This window comes from Cucumis melo, chromosome 3, assembly GCF_025177605.1.
Source record: "Cucumis melo cultivar AY chromosome 3, USDA_Cmelo_AY_1.0, whole genome shotgun sequence".
In the NCBI taxonomy this organism is placed as follows: Eukaryota; Viridiplantae; Streptophyta; class Magnoliopsida; order Cucurbitales; family Cucurbitaceae; genus Cucumis; species Cucumis melo.
The window spans coordinates 23,137,612-23,160,498 of NC_066859.1; the positions used below are offsets into that span (position 1 = coordinate 23,137,612).

Below are 22,887 nucleotides of genomic sequence, written 5' to 3' on the forward strand. Positions count from 1 at the left end.
AAAACTAATATGATAACTATTAGAGACTGACATATTAGATGAAAAAAGGCGGAGGAAATATCAATTTATACCTTGTGTTAAAAAATTTATACTTCTTCCTCGTCAAGTTAAGGCAGAATCGATAAAACTAGTTCACATTTTATAAAATTTAGTGATACAAGACTAAAACTAATGATACAAGGAAATACAAAAGTAAAAGGTAAAATGAGAAAATGCATCTTGGAGATCATATCAATTCAAACCATGAACTTTTATAAGTATATCAGTTTACACCTCTCATTACACCATTGTTTAAACTTATGATGCATCAATTAAATCTTAAAAACTTTCATAAACTCAATCAATTTATACTCTTAGTCTAAAGAATCCATTCATAAAATCTACCTTCGTTTGAGAATCAATACATTAGATCATTTTCAAATCCATCGTAATAAAAATCTAAATTGATTGTTTTACGCAAATTTAAAAATAAATTTCTCATGAAATTATTTTATGATTTATGATTTAAATTGAGACAAGCATGCAAATGTAAGAATAGAAATTAATATTTAACGATTTGAAAGTTTAAGATGGGTGGGTAAATTTAGAGATCTATTAGAGATAATAGGGAGGGAAGGAGGTGTGTAAGCAATGATAAGAGGGAATTCTTCATTCACCAACCTGTCTTAGTTCTTTTAGGTTCTTTCTTTCTTCCTTCTTCTTCTTCAAAGTTCAAAGGGCACATCTTCCAAGTGATTTCCTAAATAAATACTCATCCATCCACTTTCCCCCTCTTCTCTTCCATTACCTCAATCTCAATCTCTATCTCTCAATAATCCCTTTCCGCCATGTCTATGGACCTTGAATTCCCCAAAAATCTCCCCAAAATCCGCCTTCCTTTACAGGTCCGATCCCCTCCCAAACCCTCCCTTTCCGACAACATCATACCTTCTTCCGATCATGACTCCGACCTCGACCGCCGTTCCTGCCGGACACCTACCTCCGCCGAGCACAAGATTCCCAAGATCCTCAGCTGTCCTGGTGCTCCTAAGAAGCCTAAACGCCCTCCAGTCCCTTGCAAGAGGAAGTTGACCATGGAGCTCAAATTCTTCGAGATCGTTAATCAAGAAGAAGTCGATAATTTCTTCCGATCCGCTTACGATCTTGAATCTTCTTCCACTGCGCCGCCTAAGAGGAATTGCTGCCGGCCGTCAGCTTGATCAATTTCCAGATTGCCGGTTTGAGCCCTAAATTACTCTCTACACCCATTATAGAAAAATCAATTTTTCTTTAATTCTTTCTTTCCTCTTTTTTTCTCCCTTTCCTTCTCCCATAGTGAATCAGCTCTTTGATGTGTATTATTATTACACGTACATACACATGGAATCCAATCGAACCGAATGCGATTCCTCTTAATTGCATCCATCAGAGACTAGATAATCGTATTAGGATTATCGATATCAACCAACCGCTTAGAAAAAAAAAAAAAAAATTATGCACATATGTTTCCGAAAATCCTCAACGATTTCCTGAAATTCGTTCTTTAATCGCTTCATTTCCATCTCTATCACCGGCTGATTTCTTTCTGAATTCTCGATCTGAAATATCCCTAAATTGGAAAAAAACCCTAACTATTTCGTTTGTACTGTTGGCTTGAATACGATCTGTTGTTGCAATAATTAATTAGGTCTAGAAATCATGAATTTCAATGGTGATTAGTGAAGAAATTATAGGATTCTGTTGATGATTTCCTTTTCAATTCTGCCTTTTGGGTGTTTGATTTGCAGATTCGTTGCCCTGATTTTTGCTCTGCTTTTGAGTAATTCATACGGCGTTAGGGAAATTTTCTAATTTTTTTTTACTTATATTGTTGATCAATTTTTCCAGATACAAAGAAAGAGAGAGAGACGTATTGGAATTTTTTGCCTAATTTCAAATTTTAGAGAGATAGGAAGTGCTTCTTGCTTGCTTACCAAAATTTACTTATTAAATTAATTTTTGTTCTATCCCCAATTTCAAATTATAGAGAGAGAGAAAAATTGGGGGGAGTTGAAAATTTTTCAAGAGAGAGAAAAAGAAAGAGGGAGGCAAAATTTTAAATTTCTTTTTTTTTTTCTTATGAAAAATTAAAAATTATTATTATAATTATAATTTATATTTAATTTGTCCTATTGTAGGCCACAACTTTACCCAGGCAAAAAAGGGGTAAATTTAATATGTCTCAACTCCACATTATTTTATTTTATTTTTTATTTCATAAATTGAGAAAATAAAAAAAAAAGGTAAGATGCAAAAATTTAGACCACTAATGGTAGGAATTGGATGTTTGAATAGATAATGAGGTTATAATTGTAATTATTTTTGTATTTAGGGGTAGTTTTTGTCATTTGTTAGAAGAAAAGTGGAGATATATGAAAAGGAATAATATTGTGAGAATTGATGTATGTTGGGATTAATATTTGGAACATTATCATGAATAGTTAGATAGCACTTTTATTGTGCCATTTCAACAAGTGGGTTGTGCCTATCCTTTAGCTCATCCAATTAAGTCAAAACTATAAATCATTATTAATTGAGCCCTATATATATATATATATATTCAATAGAAAAATATATATTTGTCGTTCAACATATGAATCAAAACCTTGCAGAATTAGAAATGAATCAAAACCTTGGAAATTTCTCATTCCTTTTTGGCTTGTTTTGGATTTCGGATTATAAACTTCATACATCTCTTCACCATACAAAAAAATCAAATTATATTTGTTTGTTAAAAAGATGGAAAGAATATAAAACGTACCTTTATATATAATATTATTTCAGTCCATATTTTTTAATAACTTTTTATATGCATAATTTCATTATTCTAACATGTATTTATCTATGTGCATTTTACTTATCAATTGTTTAATCATAATTTGACATGTAAAGTTTTGAGGTCTAATTGTTATCAATTGTCTAATTGTTACTATTAAAAGTTTGAGGGTGTAATTATAACTACCATCATATTTAGAGTGACTTTTTGAGTGAATATATTTCTATGAAAAAATCGAATATCTTGTCAAAGTGTTTGCTAATTATTTTTCGACTATCTTATGGGTCTTCAAGGATCATTTGATACATTACTTTAGATATCAAGCAAAATTTATTCTAGTTTTAAAAGATATGCCACTTCTAATTAACGAGTAGAAATACTACCTTGTCAATTTACGACAATGTCATTTTTATGTGTGGTCACAACCAGAAAGGATCTTTATAACCAATTATCCAAGCGTTTTTCTTGACTTTTCGGGCTACATTTAAAGTGTGCGATTAAATCCGTCAATGGTATGGATTCAGATGTTAGAAAATTCCTTTCATATTTAGAGTGGTTTTTACGATTAATTTTCTTTAAATTTTTTCTTCACACTTTTTTTTCAAGTGGTTTAATTTAATGATTATTTCTTTTTACATGTATTTAAAGTTTTTACTCATAATTTCTAAATCTAAAATTTGGAAGAAGGAAGGTAATTACGTGGGGAAAAAAAAAAGGAAAAAAAAACCTTAAAACATGTTTACACCATCTTTTTAAAAAGAAGAAAAAGAAAAAGAAAAACAAGAAAAGGTGTGGTTTTTGTTTTTGTTTTTGTTTCGTAAATTTGGAAAATATAATTAAGAACAACTTATATAATCAATACTAAATTCTAAAGTTTTGTTTTGTTTTTATTAAGTATAGTGAGGATAATAGTGAAATGGCGATGAAACTTCTAACTCAACTAAAAAAATACACATTAATTATCACTAACTTAACCTTACTTTAACACAATTTCTAAGCAGTAAAAGAAGAATAGAAAAAATTAAATGAAAAACTTAAAACCTTTGCTGTGTTTTTTTTTTTTAAATATGTACATATACAATACTTATAAGTATTATTTCTTAAAAACATCAAAGCATGACAACAAAATTGCTAACATATATCTGAATACACACAATTTCAAGGTTAGGCAATAGTGTTAATTAATACTCCTAGATCATAAAATGAATAATAATTTTGAAGGGAGTAGCTTAGCTTAGGTAAATCAATCAATGAGTTTGATATTATAGTCCTAGGGGCATAAATTAGACAGAATATGTACTATATATATATATATATATATATATATATATATATATATATATTATTAGAATAGGGAAGTTTACATTAATTAGTATGGTGAAAGGATCCTGGCCAACTCAGTTATGATATATAGTAGTAAAGAAGAATTAAAACAGAAACAATTAGAAGCATATGCAAAAAGCTACTCCTCCAATGGCTATGATAATTAGTGGTGGTTGGATTGGATCCATTTCTAATCTTTATTATGTTTCTAGAAGTTTAATGTAGTGATCAAAAGAGGTTGGGAACTCAATTACCCACCATTTACCATAAATAAATGAATAATCTCTCTCTCTCTCTCTTGAATTAATTACTCATGAGGAATATTATGAGAGAGAGAGAGAGAGAACTTGATTTTCAAGCTATACTCAATGGTGTCTTGATCTTGAAGATACATAAAACAAACATATATCATTAAGTTCTTTCTCAAGGAAACATTAACAAGAAAAGGGGGAGGTTTGTCGAGTTTTGAATTTCATTTGCATTTAACGGAATAATGTTATACGTATATACATTCCTTTTTCATGAAACATAACTTTTAGACCATTGAAAGATCATTTTTTACTTGGTGATGTTGGATTAGATGGTTGAAAGTGCTTTTGGAAGTAATTGTTTTAGGAAATAAAGTGGGAATATAAATAAACTCGTGAAATTAAAAGGAAAGTATATAAAAGAAAAGCCTTTTTAATTTTTGTGATGGGGGAGAAGAAAGAAGAGAAAAGAAAATGGAGAAATGGGTGAAGAGGGGGGGGAGCAATGAGATCAATGATTGTTAGTTGTCTTAATACAAAGGATGAGTTTTTTGTTTTGTCCACTTCATCCAATTCCTTCCTTCTCATGTGAATGTCACATTCTTCTCTCCCTTTTCTTTTATCCAAAGAATCATTTCATTCAAATAAAATTTTAAAAAAAAACTACAACAAACCAACTAACTAACAAACAAAACATTTTAAAAAGTAAGAGAAAAAAAAAAGCCCTTCAAAAACAATATGCACATATATACTTCGTTTTGGATCTAGTTTTCTTTGGTCCTAGGTTTTAAAATATACACATTTAATTTTAAGTTTTGAATTTGATTTCGGTTTAGTTCTTAGGTCGTTCCAATATATTAAAATTTGTGTCAATTTAGTGTTTAGCTTCCGAGATTTATATTTTTAATATCGATTTTGTACAAAATATTCATTTTCAATCATTAGTAAAAAGTTGTGTAATCAGTAAAAAAAACTGAAATAAATAGTGTAAAATTTAAAACCTACATAGAAATCATATTGTAATCAAACTCAAAACTTAATACTTAAAAAAAAAAAAAAACATAAGCAATCATAAATGAAAACAAAGCGATAAGAACCAGGAAAGAAACGGTGGAAAGGTGAACAGATAAGAATCTGAATAGGAAAGCCCAGCCCATAGTATAGTAAGTGGGCTTGGATTTTTGGGTTGAGCCCATTAATGGCCCATTTTGACCGATTCGAAGTTCCGGCGTAGAATAAGTTACGGAGGCTCCTCCAAGAACAAAAGAACAAAGGGAACCCATTTTGTTCCTTTGAACATTTTCTTTCTTCTCATTATCCAAACAATTATTTTTTCACTCTTTTCAAAAACACAATGGATATTTGAACTTTTCTACTTTAAAAAAAGTTTATATCAAAAGTATCTCAATTTGGGTCAATAAAATTATAATGGATAGATGAATCCAACAATATGTCAATATCTACCAACTAAGCTCAACCAAATTTGAAAACAATTTTAGTGTTGGTTGTAATTCTTCTCGAAAGAAATTGATTTGACTTGTTTTTATTTTGAAAATCAAAAAATTAATTTTTAAAAACTTTGTTTTTTTATCTTTGAATTTGACTATAAATTCATATCATTTTTTTAAAACGTGAATACTATTATACTTGTTGGATGCATAAAGTATCCAATTGCCGGCACAAATGAGAATAAACTAAAGTCAGCTACAAATGTAGTCTCCCGTTTAAGGTCAAAAGTCCGATTGTCGTTTTTGAAATCGTTGTAAAAAAACAATGATTTTAAATAGTCCATTTGGTAACCATTTTGTTTATTGTTTTTTGTTTTTGGTTTTTAGTTTTAAAAATCATACTTATTTAATCTTAATTTCTTATGCTAAAATGGAACATTTGTAAGCATAAGAGTCGAATTCATAACCGATTTTCAAAAACAAAAATAAGGTTTTAAAAGTTGGTTCTATAGTTTTTCAAAATCTAACTTGGTTTTTGAAGACGTTAGCAAAATATAGATAACGAAATGGAAAAAAATTAGAATGAATATTTATAGACTTAATAAAATCAAAAGTTAAATAGTTACTTAATGAACGAGACGTAGAATTGATTTTTGTTGGTAAATGTGCATCTGTGATTGTCAATAACTAATACTTTGAAACTTGAAAGTTGTGATCTTCATATATCAGAAACATGCCTATACCTTTATTAAGTAAAAGTCCAAATAGATTCATCATTGTTGACAAAAGAGCAAATCCAATTTTGTCCATCACATCCATCTCTAGTACATAAAATCTTTGTCCCTACTTTAGCTTTCAGATGTGTAGTTTGATTCAGGATCAGTGTTTAAGTTCTAATTATATGAAAGTAGATATGATACGAAGCATGCGGATTCGAAAAGGATTTCTTTCCGTTTCCACATGATACTTTGGATTCACGAAATTCTTAACAAAAAGATTAGCAAAGCCTACATGATCAAAAGACAAATGTTGTATAAAGTTATGCTTTTTCCATGCTCCTAATAATTGCAGTGATAATCTTATGCACTCTAAAGTAAACACAATAATGGGTCAGAATCACTTTTCTCCTTTCCAAGTAGATCAAAAATTTGTTTTTACTATTGAACTGCATGCATAAAAATGTTATAAGCTTATTCGATGAATTTCTTGTTTATGATTCTATTGGAATGTCTTAATTCTGTAATTTGAAACTGCTCTTATGAAGACAGTTCACTAAGTAAGTTCTTGTTTTGATTGTTTGTAAATTCCATAGCAGAATCATTTTGATTAAGGCAACAGAAAGTGGTTTTGGGGAAGGCAAGATCTTTCAAAGAAAAGCACTTTGATGAGTGAGGTCTAAGATTATGGAGAAAGACAAGAAGGTTTCAATGGCACTCAATATAGTGATTCACTATATCATTTATTTTAATGGATCTGCAAGAGATTAGGAGGTACATTCTCAATGCAATGGATTGCACGAGGAATTTGATAAACTAAAGTTGCAAATGGAGGAGCTAAGGGAAAAACATGAGGCCAAAGGAAGCATTCTTTTTAAAATGAAGGATTACAGATATCATAAAAAGTGAATGGAAAAGAGAAATGAAGCTTCAGAAAGATTTGAATGTCAAGATTTTTCCTGAGGAAATAAGAAAGGAAATTCACTGTTTGTGTGTCAAAGAAACCGTTGTTCGATTACGTGAAGCGTCTAAAGCAAATGGAACTAAAGCCTTGAAGCTCTAATTAAACCAGTTGCAAGAACTTGAAAAGAATCAAAAGATTACTCCACTTGGAATGAGAATGCTAAGAGGAGGAAGTTTTTGGGAACTTTGTAGAAAGAAAACAGACATGGATACAAAGGTTTCGGAGGATTTTCGAGGCATCGAACGACTTCGTAGCAAAATCAGTGAAACTTGTAGCCCATTAGAGCAAAGAGAAGTTCTAAGAAAGAATTTGTAGGTGCTTGAGCAAAACCACAAAGAGCTCAAAGAAGAAAATATGGATTTACAAAGTCAAGTTTGAAGAATCAAGGAGGGATATTCAAACATGTCGAAACTCGAGTTCTTCCTTTCTAATACCCGATTTAAATGCTGTCTTAAAGATCTTTGAAACTGTTATCTGAGTTGTATGAATGTCGTGGGATTTCCGCCAAAAACTAGAGGAAGCAAATGCATTCCTCTCCATTGATGGCATTTTTAGATTACAAAAGGAACTTCATGGAAGGTTGTGGAAATGAAGGTTTTCACGTTGGAGAACAAGTTGAGGTCTATCTTCAACAAATTTATGTAACTCAAAGGATTTATTTGAAGCAAGTTTTACACTTGATTGATGGAGAACGTTGTGGTTTATATGGAGTATAAAAAGTGCTGAAGGATTGAAAGCGTAAATTTATAGAGAAACAACATGCAAATTTACTCGTACAAAAGTTGTAAATGATACTAATAATTATTCTCAAAATTTCAAGATAGAATCATAGATTGACAATCTCAAAATTCTAATATCACAAAAATACCTACTCCCATCAACAATCATGCATAACCTCAATAAAGACCTAAGAAATTAATTTATGTGGCCATTTATAGAGGATTTAATACCTATTAGACCCGTTTAAAGTTCGAAGACCACATACATAAATTGCTTGGAAGCCTCGCAGATTTAGGGAAACAAGAATCTCATTGGTATGTTTACATATAAACACACAAGATAAAAAGAAACAATAGAAATGTTAACCAGCTTTAATTTTATTTATATCTTAATCAGTTTATATTTATTCAAATATAATCGTTGATACATTAGATATAGAATGTCATACACATAATTAACATTATCGTTTTAACGATAAATCCAAAATATTCTTAAAGACAAAAAAATAAAATTCAAATAGCATACATGAACTATAATACCTTGAGGAAATTTACACATGTACTCATTAAACCTGCTTAAAAACAAAATTTTACTAATGCCAAATATTGAAGAATGTGTCTTGGCTTGGCAAACTGCAAACAGGAGGATAAATTCTGGCAGCTTCTACTTTGTAAGTTCCTTTTAAAACGTCGAAGGAAACAAACGACTTCGAGAGTCGAAAATCTGGGCATAGATTTTGGATACAAATCTCAGATTTCACCTGTTCCAAGAGGTTGCCTTGATGTATCACCAGAGGCCCATGCTTGATAGTCCTTCACAAGCTGCACGACAGGATCATACCAATCAAAGATTTGTATAACTCTTTCTAGTATAATAGAGATGGAGTACAGAGATCTAAACCTTCAATCTTAAGGAGAAGAGTATATGTCAGTAATTGTTGAACGGTCATGATTTTACCAACAGTAATATAAAAGCATTAAATTTTGCATTTGATATACAAGTGAACAATGATGGATAATGCCTCCTTATAAGCATTAAATTTTGGGTTTGGACATCAATCAGAATGTTGTTATCTCTTCGGGGCACATGAATAATAAAGAATAGAATTCAGAAATAAAGACCATATATATTGTAGATTTTTTCTCGTAGTTTTCGTAGTTAATAAAGATTACAAATAATGCACATATAAATATTCTTAATCTTAAGAACAAGCGAACTTTGGAATACAAGCAAAATATACAAAAATATTTTAAGAAAACCTGGGCTATAAAGCGAGGAAGCATAAGCTTCAATATTTGTTCAAGAACTTGGGTCCCAGCTGATTCAATTGCTTGTACAGGAATTGCACGGAAGGCGAAAGGAATCTCGATATTAACCTGGATTTCGCAGAATAAGATTATTATTATTTGTTCTTGGCCATTGCACACATATTTTTAGTGATAATGCTGTTGAATAACATTGCCATTACCTCAATGACTGTGTCCGATGTGAGTTTCTGCAAGGGTGAGTTGCCTCGATTCACATCGTAAGAGATCTGGTTCACCATATAAGCTGCATTCCGACACCAAATCAATGTCAAAGCAGTCCTGAAAAAAGCATGAACCAAAAACTCAACATGATGAATGGGCTGCTCATCCAGCAAAACAACTCAGAAATCATGGAGAGCAGCAATACTATAAGGATGCAATCTAAGGCCAAAAAATAAAAACGCCATTAAGTAATTCTTCCTTTCTTATACTTGGTGCTAATAACTGGAATAGGCCAAGAACGCCGCTCTCTAAATACCACTTGTTTTATGGGTAAGAGTTAAACTAAGAGACGACAACAAATTCTTCTTACGCACACCTCAACTAATCTCACGGGACAACCCGTCTAACACTATACAACATTTGAGTGCCAAGGAAACTTGTAGAATATTAAATCCTATCTACATGGCCACTATTGATTGAACCCATGATCTCTTAACCTTTTAACAAAGTCATGCATCTATTTATCATTAGGTTATCCCACAATGGTTGAACTACAAATTATTATACATAGGATATAGGGAAGTGAGCAAAAAGACCAAGAGCAATGGAGCATGGGCACAATTTTCAAATTTTCTTTCAAAATTCAGCTCATCCACATTTTACAACAAAGAAAACCATTGGACATTTGAAGGCAGCAAACAACTCACACCGAAAAAAGCAGAAAGCAAAGAGAATAAGAGCATGTTTAGAAAATCACTTGTGTCGTGAATTTTCACTCCACAACAAGTACTAAACCATTTAAAATCATTTTCATATTTGATTATACACTTTTGAACAAAATTCTGTATGGCTTTGAACCTGACAAAAATGATTCTAAACTATTTTGAAATCACTCCAGAATATACCTTAAATCCATTTGATATAAATGTTTGATGTTTATACACATTAGTTATGCATAATTCAGATTCTCACCGTCAAATTTATCATTCTGTGCAACCACAATTGGGGAGCCCTCAAGCTGTACACCATCATTTAAACATGTCAAAAACAAGAACATAACAATCAAAACAAACAAGAAGTAAACTGAGCATTCAACATTCCACAAAATAATCCAGACCTTACATGAAAGCAGCTTGATACAGCATCCATTAGGCTGCAGTTCAACTCTAACAACCAAAACAGGGCAAACCTCAAAAGCAAAGAACTTAAATCTATAAACATAACACCTAAAAGTACAATCATCAATCCGTTCAATCCTCTCCGCATCTAACACCGAGTACTGACTAGCCGGCAAACTCATATACTCATCTGCATCAAACCAAACACAAAATCCATCAAAATCAAAACCCCAAAAGGTAAAAAGGACACATTACGAGAAATCAAAAGTTCCATCAGATAATCCCAAAAAAATATAATAAACCGCTTCTAACATTACTTAGAGGCCGTTCCAGCTGCCGAACCGTGACGGACTCGCTCCTCCGGGCGACGAAGCGGGCTTTGGGATTGGAATTCGTGGAGATTGGAAGTGAAGGTCTGGTAGAATCGTTAGCAGAGGAGGCAAGTATTAGGAATGGCTTGTGGGTGAAAGAAAAAGGGGTTTTGAGGTTTTTGTAATGAAGGGAAATGGAAGAGGGAGAACAAGAGCTGAAGGCCATTAGAGAAGTAGGAGAATTTTGCAGAGAGGAATTGGAACTGTGAACGGATATTGATATTTGAGGCTTTGAAGGAAGTAAGCAGCAAGGAGAGGATGTGAGAGATGGATAAGACAAAGGGTAAATAAAACTTATTATTATTATATATAGTCCCGATCCGATGGGAAATCCAACCTCTCGTCTCTCTCTACATTTCTTTCTTTACATATTTCACTAATGTTTAATACAAACTTTCTATGATTTATTATGAAATTTGGTTATTCTTATAAATAATTTCAGCGTTTTTACCATTTGTTTATATATTTTTTCTTCCAAATCTCACCACATGTGAATATTTTTCTTTTTTAAAAATAAAGAAGTGTTTGAAAAATAGTAAAAAATTATGATAATATAACTCGAACCACCGTATTACAAATTTAAAAATGAATAATTTTCTGATAACACTCTAATAATATTTTTTTTAGAAAAATCTCCCAATTTTACAAGGCCTTTGCCTTGTTTTGAAGTTCAATCGAATATAACTTAACAACTATTATTAGTTTTGATTTTAAAACATCAAACATTAATCGACCAAACTATTAAAAAAAACATAGGGACAGTGTAAAATAAGTCCCGTTATATATTATGTAGTCATGTCATGCCCACTTTTAGTTTAGACATTAATTGTATAGACTAAAATATGATTATATTTATAAATAGTATGGTATCTAACATGATACTGCCTTTATATTACAACGTAACGTGACATTAATTAAAACATATAAATATGCATGCATGGATGAAATAAATTAAGACAAAACCGAAAACGCTACACACTATATTCTGTAACGCAGCCTCACCACTCCCAACCTCCTTTGGAAGCAGTCAATGGCTCCGCCGCAGCCTTTATTCGTATTTCTTCTTCAATCCGATGCCAAATGCAATTAACTAACTATGGTTACAGAACTGATTATTTCTGTCCAACATTTGCTTTCATGGCGACATTTCTTCTTCCCATCCTCCACGTCCGGATCCGTACCCCGATCCGTATCCAGAACCAAACCCGGAGCCATTCCCTGTGGAACCTCCGCCACCACCGCCGCCGCCTCCTCCTCCTCCACCGCCTCCTCTGCCGCCTCCACTTCCATATCCACCTCCGCTACCGTATCCCGAGCCGTATCCTGATCCATTTCCTCCTCCGGATCCTCCGGATCCTCCGCCTCCTCCTCCTCCTCTTCCCCCGCCGCCTCCGCCTCCACCGCCTTTTCCAAATCCTGAGCCGCTTCCAGCTCCGAATCCAGATCCGAACCCTCCTGTTCCTCCCCCACCTCCACCACCGCTTCCTCCACCGCCACCCCCGCCTCTGCCGAACGCTCCGTCGCCTTCTCCCTCACCGTATCCTTCCCCTCCGCCCGAACCAAAACCGTAACCCGAACCAGGAAACAGTCCACCTCCTCCACCGCCGCCGCTTCCGCCACCCCCTCCCCAGCCCCCTCCTTCACCGAACCCTTTCCTTGGCGTTCGGGCGGCGAAAGCGAGGTCCACGAGGAACAAAGCCAACAATGTAGTCCCAATCGCTCTGTTCCACGCCATTTTTAAATCTCAAACGAAAGGGGTTTTGATCAGAATTAATGTTCTTCAATCTCTTTATCAGAAACAACTCAACTGGTAATCCGATTCGTTGATTGATGAGAAAATTTGGAGCGGAAGCTTCCCTTTATATAGGAATTCGGAAAAGGTAAGCCTCTGAAAAGATTATCGAAATTTGAATTATTATATTTTTCACACTGTGATTATGATGATTGAAAAACGTGTATCTGTTTTTGGTGGTGGTGGGGTCGCCGGTGGACGGACGGTGGTGCTGTTGCTAGTGACACTTTTAGTGGGCTAAAATGTTCATAAGTATTATTAATTAATGGATAATGAAATGAAAGTAGAATTGGTTAATTTGTACATGTGTGCATAAAACAACGTAATGTGCTATATATTGTTCTTAGTTTAAAATGCCTAAGCTCTGAATTCGTATAATTTATGGTCGAATAATTAGGTGAAATAATTAGTTTCAAAAGCTAAAATTCATGTATTTCTTTGAAAAACTAGTAGGTTTTTTATCCCTTTTTCTTTTTAATCATAGTTTGAAGGTCGAATTTCATTATTTCATATCGTAACTTTATAAAAATTATATGATTTAGAGTGTTTATCGTAACAAAGAAATGTTATGTTTTTTGAGATTAAAAGATTCAAATCTTTCTACCATTTTTCTTCGATATATGTTGATAAATATTATAATAAAAGATTGTGCAATAGAAAGCTCTTGTATATGTTGAAATGGCATTGCATAAAGGATGGTAGCACTTGGTAGGTAGATACTCGCACCACTATTGACTTATGAATATGGGAAAAAGAAGGGGAAATAAATTATATAATCATGGTACTTCCACTTTTGACTTGTGGAGAAACCTTAAAAAGAGAGATTGGAAATGAGATTAATAAGATGAGATATCATATACTTTTCTTTAAGCTTGAAATTTGAGCCTTCCTAGCTGTGTATGAATTATATTGAAAGAAGAACGTTCACTATCAGAAGTTATAGAAAAGTATTTAGATATATCATGGATAACACCGTTTTTTTGTATATTTCATAAGTTGTTCAATTATAACTTGTCATGTGACAATATGTAATCAAATTATAGAAGCTACGTCAAAGCTTTAATAATATTTTGACAATATGCAACCTGATTGAATTGTTAATATATTTTCAGTTGTTACAAACTCTTCTACCTTATGGTTGTTTTTAGATGTCATGCCAATGCCGAATAGCTTAACAATTTGGTGCATCTTTTGATAAATGCAGTCCCCATTTTGGCTTTGATAATGCTTCAAACGGTTTGATGATATATTTTTTAAGAAATGAAACATCTTATACATTGCCACTTGTATTGCATATCTTGGTTTTCTCTTTTGGCTTTTACTTCCTAAGCCACAAATTCCAATTGACTCACCTACCCTTGTCAAAATCCCACTCAAATTCTTCTTTCTTCAAATCCAAGCTTGGTGTGACAAATGGCATCATACTTACTTCAGTCTCCCTCACTTGCATGCTCTCTGCCTTTAATCATAGCTTGGTTGCAATCATGATTCTTATTTACCATCCCCACTTACTCTATAATTCTTTTTGACTTATTGTGTGAAAATTCTCATTGCCATTGTTTAGGTTTAAACTTTGATTGATTTTTATTTTTAATGTGCAACTTATATGTGTAGATTAATCTTACAAAACTTCGATTCTCTCAAGTCTTCGCCTTCAAATGATTGGAACGAGTCAGGATGATGGTAAGTACCCCATCTTAACCTTGTTTCCAACCCTAGTTAATATGCATATATCCTGTTGTGTCACTATATTTAACCTTATAATATTTAGTGTCAATAAAACATGTAGGAAATTAAATTTTAAGTAGGTGACTGTATCTATTGAACCTTAATCTTTTAACCATTTATTGAGAATATATCTCCTTTTTACTCCTAAATGATGGTTTGGTGATTAAATTGGAGTTGATCATCATGATTATTAGTTGTAAGCAAGAAGGATAGTGGTTGGTGTGAGTTTCTTACCATTGTTAAATTATTCATTTTTAAAGCTTGAGTTCTTAAATGGTCAACCACTTGTGTCTTAGATTATTTGTAGAAGGATATAATATTAAAGTAATGTACAAATAAATATTCATTTGGGAGTAGTCTAAAGGGTTTAGGTTTTAAAAAATTTGGGTACACTTGTGTTTTCTAGAGCAATTACATGTAGGAGTGTACTTCTTGGATAAGTAACATATTTTCATTAGAGCCTTTAATTATTTAATATAAAAAGGCTTAATCAAATGACCATTAATTAGAGGATATTGTTTAATTTATGTATCTTGTAAGTCCTCTAAAAATGATGCATCGACAGATTGAGAGGCAGCAAGCACTAAGATGGTTCTAGAAGTTGGTGTGGAGAAAAGAACAGCACATATGCACTAAGTGGGAAATTGCTATACCCAAAATCATATTCTTTCTTTATTGTCCTTTGCCAACTTAAATTTTCATGTCTACAAGCCTACAAAGTATGACCACTTCACTAATATATGCTGCCATTAATGTTTGTTCTAGTGTTTTTGTTGATCTGGGTTGTTGGTCTCTTAAGATATTGTGAGGATTGGATACAGCATGTTGTTTTGATAAATAACCAAAAATAAAAGTTCTTGAAATATAGCAAACCGATTTGATATTTAAGAATTTTTTGGTTTTTTTTTTTTTTTTTAATTGTTATACCCTCATCTCACACCAACTTTAATGATATGTATTGGATGTATTATTTAGGTCTCATTTAATTTGGTAATAATTCTAAAAGATAAGATAGAATAATGGAAGGTAGTTGAATGCTGGTTGAACACTGCAGGAGGAGATGGGTTTGCAAATAAGATGAGAGGTGAATGGAAGGGATAAAGAAGTTTTGTGCAATTGTCGAAACAAAGGTGGAAGATGCAAAGTTGGAAAGAATAAGATGAAGAGCTTTAGAATGACGAAGAGTTAACAGGGGAAGCTGATTTTTGCACAGGAGTTTGCGGAGGATTCTTCCTTTTTCTTTTTTTCTTTTTTCTTCATCTTTTGTTGCTAATCAGTAAAAGTATAGGTAGAATAGTAATTGAGAGACTGACTCGAACAGAGACGTGAGAAATATAAGCTAATACGAATAACGAGATAAAAAATGTGAGCTAATGAAAATAACAAAATAATAAACTTTTTCACTTGTTGGTGTATACAAACGGTGGGTGAGTTTCTTTTATCCACCCAACTCAATTATATGTGGGTTGTCAAATACCCTCTAAACATATCGTAAGGAGTGCTACCCCATCTTGTTTTGGCAAATAACTAAAAATAAAATTTTTTCAAGCTTAAACGGGTTTGATATTTAAGAATTTAGATCTCATTTGATAACTATTAATTTTGGTTTTTAAAAATTAAGCTTATTACCTTTCATCCTCTTATAGTATGCATATTTTGTAATTAACACAATAATGGTTGAAATCTTAGTCAAACTCTAAGACCAAAAGTATATTTTTGAAAACTATATATATATATATATTTTAAATTTTTGATTTGATTTTAAAAACAATCCTAAAATGTAACATAGAAATACTTGAAAACGAATGAACGAAGGAAGGAAGTAAGTTTTACAAGCTTAAGTTTTTAGAATCATTATTCTTGCCTCCTTCCCCTAGATTTAGAATCTATCTTATGTGTGTGTATATATATGTATAACCCACGGTACGACTTTACAAATCTCACCGAATAAAAAGAAGTTACATATTTGTTATTTTATATGAATATTGTGAGTTTTTTTTTATGGAGAAGGAAAACGAATCGGGTCAACTACATAGAAACCCCATCCAATACAAAATTTACTAATCACTAAGGAAAAGCATAGTCCCAAAATCTCTCAACTCTTGAAGAGAAGGGCGGACTTACACAAAAGGAACCCTCAAACTAGCTGCAGTATCGATGATGCAATGAGCAGCTTGATTCCCTTTTCTATTACAAAAAAAAAAAAAAAAAAAAAAAAAAGAAATCGAGGAGGGAACTAAAGAACGATACAAGGCTTCATTAATTGAATTTTTCAATTCATAAAATCTTCTTCCTCGTGATTTAGGTACTTAACCACCCTATAGGCATCATATTCAACAACAATGGAAGGCGGACACATTAGATTAAGAGTTGTCATGCTTTTAAGGCATTCAACAATAGTTTGGGCTTCCAAGATATTTTAATCAGCTATTCTCAATTGCTTTTCTTGTATCCCGCACAAATTAAAGAACTAATTAGAGAGTCACGAACTAGAAACCCAGTACCATCGCAAGACAGTGAGTGTTCCAAGAGGCAGTTTTGTCCAATTTTCAAGAGTTCCAACTAGGAGGGATCCATGGCACCATGACTCTGAGTTGTCGAACAAAAGGGGATGCTTTTTGGAGCTCATCAACACCACCAATGTTGACGTGAGTGTTGATTTTCCTACATATTTGGGTGAATGAAGGCATCTCCTCACTAATATAATATTGATAGCATTTCGATAACTTCACAGGATCCATAGTATAGTGATGACGTCTCCAAGCATGTTGAGGTCAATGTTTGACCATCCAGCCCCAATAATCTGTGAGTACTCTCTCTCTCCTTTTTTTTTCTTTTTTTTTTTACATAAATATATTGTGGAGAGTTTATATAATCACATTCACACACACACATATCAATTAATAATCTCATATTTTCAATGTATTTTAATATCTAGAACTTTCTTTAAGTGTTGTAATGTTTAACTTCAAAAACTAGATGACAATGTTGTGATATTTTAACTTTAAACACTAAAAAAAGTATATGGAATAGTTTAATTATATCTTTGTTCATAAAATATTATTATTTTTATAGGACAAATTTATAGTGGTTCATTTGGAATTAAAATATATTAAAAGCAACACATTTAATATAGAAAATTCTAAATTAATTTTTATATGGTCGAGAAATTTCTTAAAATTTGATTAACCAAGGAATAAATTAGGATTTTTTTTTTTTTTTTTTTTTTTGTATCGTTGTCTGTCTCATCGGATAGGTTTGGATAATTGCTGTCATGCAAAAAAATACATCTATTTTATTTTTCTTTCTAACTTTTAAACGGTTATGAAATTAAACTTTTGGATATAAAATTTGAACGTGGGTAATTGATTTCGAAACTAAAATCTTCTATTTGTGAATGTGTTTTCAATCCTTAAAATACTTTACATAGCTACAGATTTGGTGATCTTCATCTTTTTTTTCTGTCTCTTTTATTCTAAATAAGCAATCTTTTTCTTTCATTTGGTTTCAATCCACATCCGATTTAACAATTCAAACAAAGGTCACGTAAAGAACCTTTTAGTTTTAATAATTACTTTTTGTCTAGTAAAAGACACTTTTATTTTTTTTCACTTCTCTATTTTTTAGTATAATAATTGTGGGAATAAAAGATTGAATCTCTCAAATTTAGAATGAAAAATCATATCAATTATCGTATACTATATATATATATATATTTATTTATTAACGTTGAAAATTAAGGTACATTCTCATGAACTAAAAATAGAAGAGAGTTAGAATTTAATAATTTCCACTCATAAAATCTCGTATGTATGTATGTATGTATGTATGTATGTATGTATGTATGTATGTATGTATGTATCTTTGAGATTTTTTGAAAATAAAATAAAATTGATAAATTATTGAAAACCTCCATAAGTCAAATGTGATGTGGAGATTTCAAACTTTGAGACAAAAAGAGTTATTGAATGATTTCAGAATCAAACAAGCAAAAATCAAAATATATTGTGATAGCTAGAGCATAATATATCTAACTAAGAATCACCAGTTTCACAACTTAATAAAACACATAGATAATAGGCATCACTTCATTAGAAAAAAATTGAGAAAACAGAAACCTATGTTGTCAAGATCCATACCTCTAGCAATGCTTCGACATGCTAACCAAGTTGGTTAAACAAAAAGAAATCAAAACAAAATACCTATTTTCTGATGTAACCATTAGGCTCATTGTTGAAGCACATCCTTTAAATTTCTACATGCAAAAGAAGTCATAAATGAAGTTGAGAGAGAGTTCATTTAGTAAAATTCTTAACACAGATTGAAAAACAATAAAGAAGATAAACCTAACAGAACCAGTTAACCTTTGTGTTTTTTCTTCTTTCACTAACCTTTCTCTTCATCTTCTTCTACTTACCTTTAGAAATCTTCTATTTCTTCTCTAATGTACAATTGAAACAAAAGAGGAAAACTTTTGAGAGATCTGAGATTTGCATGACTGTAAGGTGGAGAGTAACTTAAGTTGAGTCATTTGCGTTTCAAGATAGAGCACCTATGTAGTAAATACAAAATTAACGTGGAAGAATCTCTTAATTATACAAAAAGATTTCACTTTGGGTATGGACTATTGGGTTTTAGATCCAATTGGAATAATAGTTGATAATCAACCAAGAAACACTCAACAATGGCATGAAAACAAGCAACAAAACCTATTAAGAAAGCAAGAATTACCTCAGAGTATCCTAGAATTTCCATCGAAAATTAAAGAACTTACAAGATTACCACAAATGATTGGAAACAGAGAAGAAGACCTTCTGATTCTTCTAAGAAAGAGAAATTAATTCCTAAATCCTCATCCCAACATTCCTCTAAGATTTCAGACCCTAACACTGTTTCACTCATTCAACATTACAAAAACATGAATTAAGAAAATTTTCAAGATTCAAAATACGAATCTGACTCAAATAAAAAAGAAATGCAATTTCATCAAAATTTTAAGGGAAAAAAGACAGTAATTTCCATATACAATCTCAAACTCAGCAAACTTTAATTTTTTATAAGAACATTCCACTAGAATTGCATGCATTCTACTTAACCTAACCGACTGAACTCTAAGGGCAAGGCAGATATGGCTTTGGTTAGGCCAAAAGTGAAAAGTTCTAACCAGCTGAACTTTTCAAAAATATGTGGATGAGAGGTATTGCAAATTTTGGGTAAGCCAAAATTGACCGATTTTAGGAAGTAGGAAAAATCTTCCATATACTTTCCAAAAATACTCTAAGGGTTAAGCTCACTAATTCTAACGATATATATTATTTGTTCCTGATCGAATGATGATAGGTATTGCAAATTTATGTAATTTTTAATTTTGACTAAGAATGTTACAAATCTTCTAAACCTTTGGGAAAATACTAATTGGTGTCTCTCTTCATTGCATAAGTTAATTCATTTTGGGTAATTACACTTATATATCCAAATTGTTTAAACATCAGTGAATTTTGGCTCAAGTTTTATTTTGACTCTTTTTGGGACTTTTTACAAAAACAAATCGGTCAATTTTGGTTCTTAAGTTTTATTTCGAGTCTTCTTAAATAAGATAGATGTTATGTTAAGTTGCCCAAGATGCACATAAATACTTTTCTCGGTCGTGGGGGGGGGGGGGGGGGGAGTGTGGTTAGAAGTTGAGAAAACTTAATAGATTAATAAAATTTAATACTTTTCTCACGACAAAAAATCAATAAAATTAATATTATTTTAGAAACTATAATATTTGTCTTTTACGTTTGTATACACAAAATGAAATCTTAATATTGTGTTTATATATATACATTCTACAACAGTACATGAAAAAAGATCCTAATACAAGACTTAAATAAGAAATCCTAAACACCTTCTCAGTCTTCAACCTTCAACGGCCGCCTGGCTATATATCTACACATCACTTAACTTTCAATCTGATATGACTTTAATCATTCTACAAATAATACATTAGAGGAAAAAAGGTCTATGATATCTGACTAAAAACGCTACTGTAGACATTTTATAGCATTCTACCAAAAGTCGTGATAGCCCACGTAATTAAAAGTCTAGATTTTAATAGAGTTTTATAAAAGCTACAAAAAGCATGCATTTTGATAGCGTTTTGGAAATGTTATAAAAACATCTTTTTAATAGCGTATTATTCTATTTATGTGATTTATGATATCGTTTGTTTAATGCTGTGAAAAACGTTTTATAGCAAGTTTAAAAAGTTGTTGATTGTTTATAATAACATTTTTTAACAAATATAAAAGTTTAATCATACCTTTAAATGAAAGCTATAATAATGTAGTATTTTCACATATTTTATCTATAATATACTTTTTTAAATATCACTATTCAATTCCCAACATCAACATATAATATCCATGCCAATTATGTGCATGATATCCCTTTAAAAGGCTATTGTTCATATCTCATATATTGTTAGCTAATAAAATGTCAAATAACAAAAAATGATTCTTATAATATAGAAAGAGTCATACCATCAAAATGTTATTTATGTTATTTTCATAAAAGATTTGTATTTCCCTATATAAAATGTTATTTATGCGATTAAGTATTCTCACAAAAGATAGTCACTAATATCATTCAACCCAACACAATGATCAACCTACCATCCATTGTCACTAGATCTAAATAATTGAAGCTTGTTGTGTCTTGATGAGATTGATGGAAAACATTAAGAGACATGCTGCAACGGAAGATTTAGAATCATGCTTTACTCTATATGCATCTAAACGATTTAGAAATTAACATGGATATGCTATGCGATGGACCTAAGCGAAGAGCATAAGAGGTAAACGATGAACTTACCTTTTATAGTTCTGAACTTCTTCTTCAATCCAAAACTTCTTCTTTGCCTGAATTCACGAGCAAGGACAACACTTAGTTGACCTACTAATCTCAAGACCAAGAATGGAGTTGTGGGACTCGGTTTGTGAAGTAAAACTTCAAGAGAAAGAAGGAGGTAGTGTATCGTTTAGGTAGTTTTTCTGAAAAACATCATCCTTATCTCATTCTGTAATGAGAAGTATATATATGAAATTTTACATGCAAATTATTTCATAAATTCTCAACACCAAATTAATCCATTAACTCTTAATGGAATTAGTGGCTTCAAATTCACAATAATCTGCCACATTTTCCATTAACTGTTAATTAATAAAGTAATTAGTCAAAGGAGCTTTTTGGTCATTTGACCAGTTAAGTCAAAGTCAAACTTTGACTTTTCATAGTCAAAAGTCAATTTTTTGATTTTTTACTATTTTTCCCGTCTTAACTAATTCTAACCTCCCGAGTATGAATCCGCATTCATTTTTCTATAATTCAAATCATATTTGAATATAAATCCAGTTAAAGTTTTGTTTCTCAAATTTAAAAGTCAACAAGTTGACTTTTACAACTTTGACTGTTTCAAAACTTTCCAAGTTTATAAATATGAATCTATATCCATATTTATTTAAATCATATTTAAACACAAAACTTAAAGTTTATATCTACCGACTTATATCATATCTATTTGTCGGTTTCTCTCTCTTTTCTTAATTCGAACAATTCGAATTACTTCAACATATTGTTCTTAGTTGAATCCATATGAGCTAGTAGGAGAACCTAATGGACCTATAGATCATGGGCTTCAACGATTTGAGATTAACTGGCTAAACTCTTTTAGACTAAGCTTAATCAACATTCATTAACTAAAGACTCTTAGTTGCACTCCCCTCACTATAGATATATTTCTGTCCACCTGATATAACCATGATGAGTAAGTTGATTCTTCACAGGTTGTTCGTAATTTTGGTTGGGTCAAAATACCGTTTTACCCCCGAGATTATATCTTGTTCCTTAAGACCCACTGATCCACTATTGAACAATTGGTTTAAGGTCCAACCTATAAACCTGAATCCTTCTCGGACCAATGAGAAGGTGGGGCCCCTTGTTCAAGGCTTGGATTCAGTCCTTAAGGGAACAACCTATCTACTATCCCAGAAATGGGTAGGAGTGAATTCCATCTTGCACCCTATGTCCCTAGCTGTCCACTCGATCTTATCCCTGAAATGGGAGGCTTATTGGGCCAGCGATGATGAGCTGCCCTCACCTATGCAGATCTAAGGATACTATCGAATGAACAGAAGTTCAAAGTTTGTTCAGGAT

General features: G+C 31.9%; 3 protein-coding genes across 3 annotated transcripts; 1 reads left to right on the forward strand and 2 right to left on the reverse strand.

The window, feature by feature from the left end:
• The first annotated feature begins 553 nt into the window (after window positions 1–553).
• On the forward strand, window positions 554–1,494 carry LOC103496472 (cyclin-dependent protein kinase inhibitor SMR1-like). Its single transcript, XM_008458331.3, has one exon. The coding sequence runs from the start codon at window positions 828–830 to the stop codon at window positions 1,197–1,199; it is 372 nt and encodes a 123-aa protein (XP_008456553.1). The 5' UTR covers window positions 554–827; the 3' UTR covers window positions 1,200–1,494.
• A 7,074-nt stretch (window positions 1,495–8,568) lies between these two features.
• LOC103496471 (uncharacterized) lies at window positions 8,569–11,532 on the reverse strand. The gene is made up of 6 exons (XM_008458328.3): window positions 11,118–11,532; window positions 10,800–10,990; window positions 10,655–10,700; window positions 9,682–9,764; window positions 9,473–9,589; window positions 8,569–9,034 (listed from the first exon to the last, which is right to left on the reverse strand). Exons 1-6 carry the CDS (start codon window positions 11,335–11,337, stop codon window positions 8,963–8,965), a joined length of 729 nt encoding a protein of 242 aa, XP_008456550.1. The 5' UTR covers window positions 11,338–11,532; the 3' UTR covers window positions 8,569–8,962.
• Window positions 11,533–12,306: 774 nt separating this feature from the next.
• On the reverse strand, window positions 12,307–12,906 carry LOC103496643 (glycine-rich cell wall structural protein 2-like). Its single transcript, XM_008458581.2, has one exon. It carries the CDS (start codon window positions 12,904–12,906, stop codon window positions 12,307–12,309), a length of 600 nt encoding a protein of 199 aa, XP_008456803.2.
• Window positions 12,907–22,887: the final 9,981 nt, after the last annotated feature.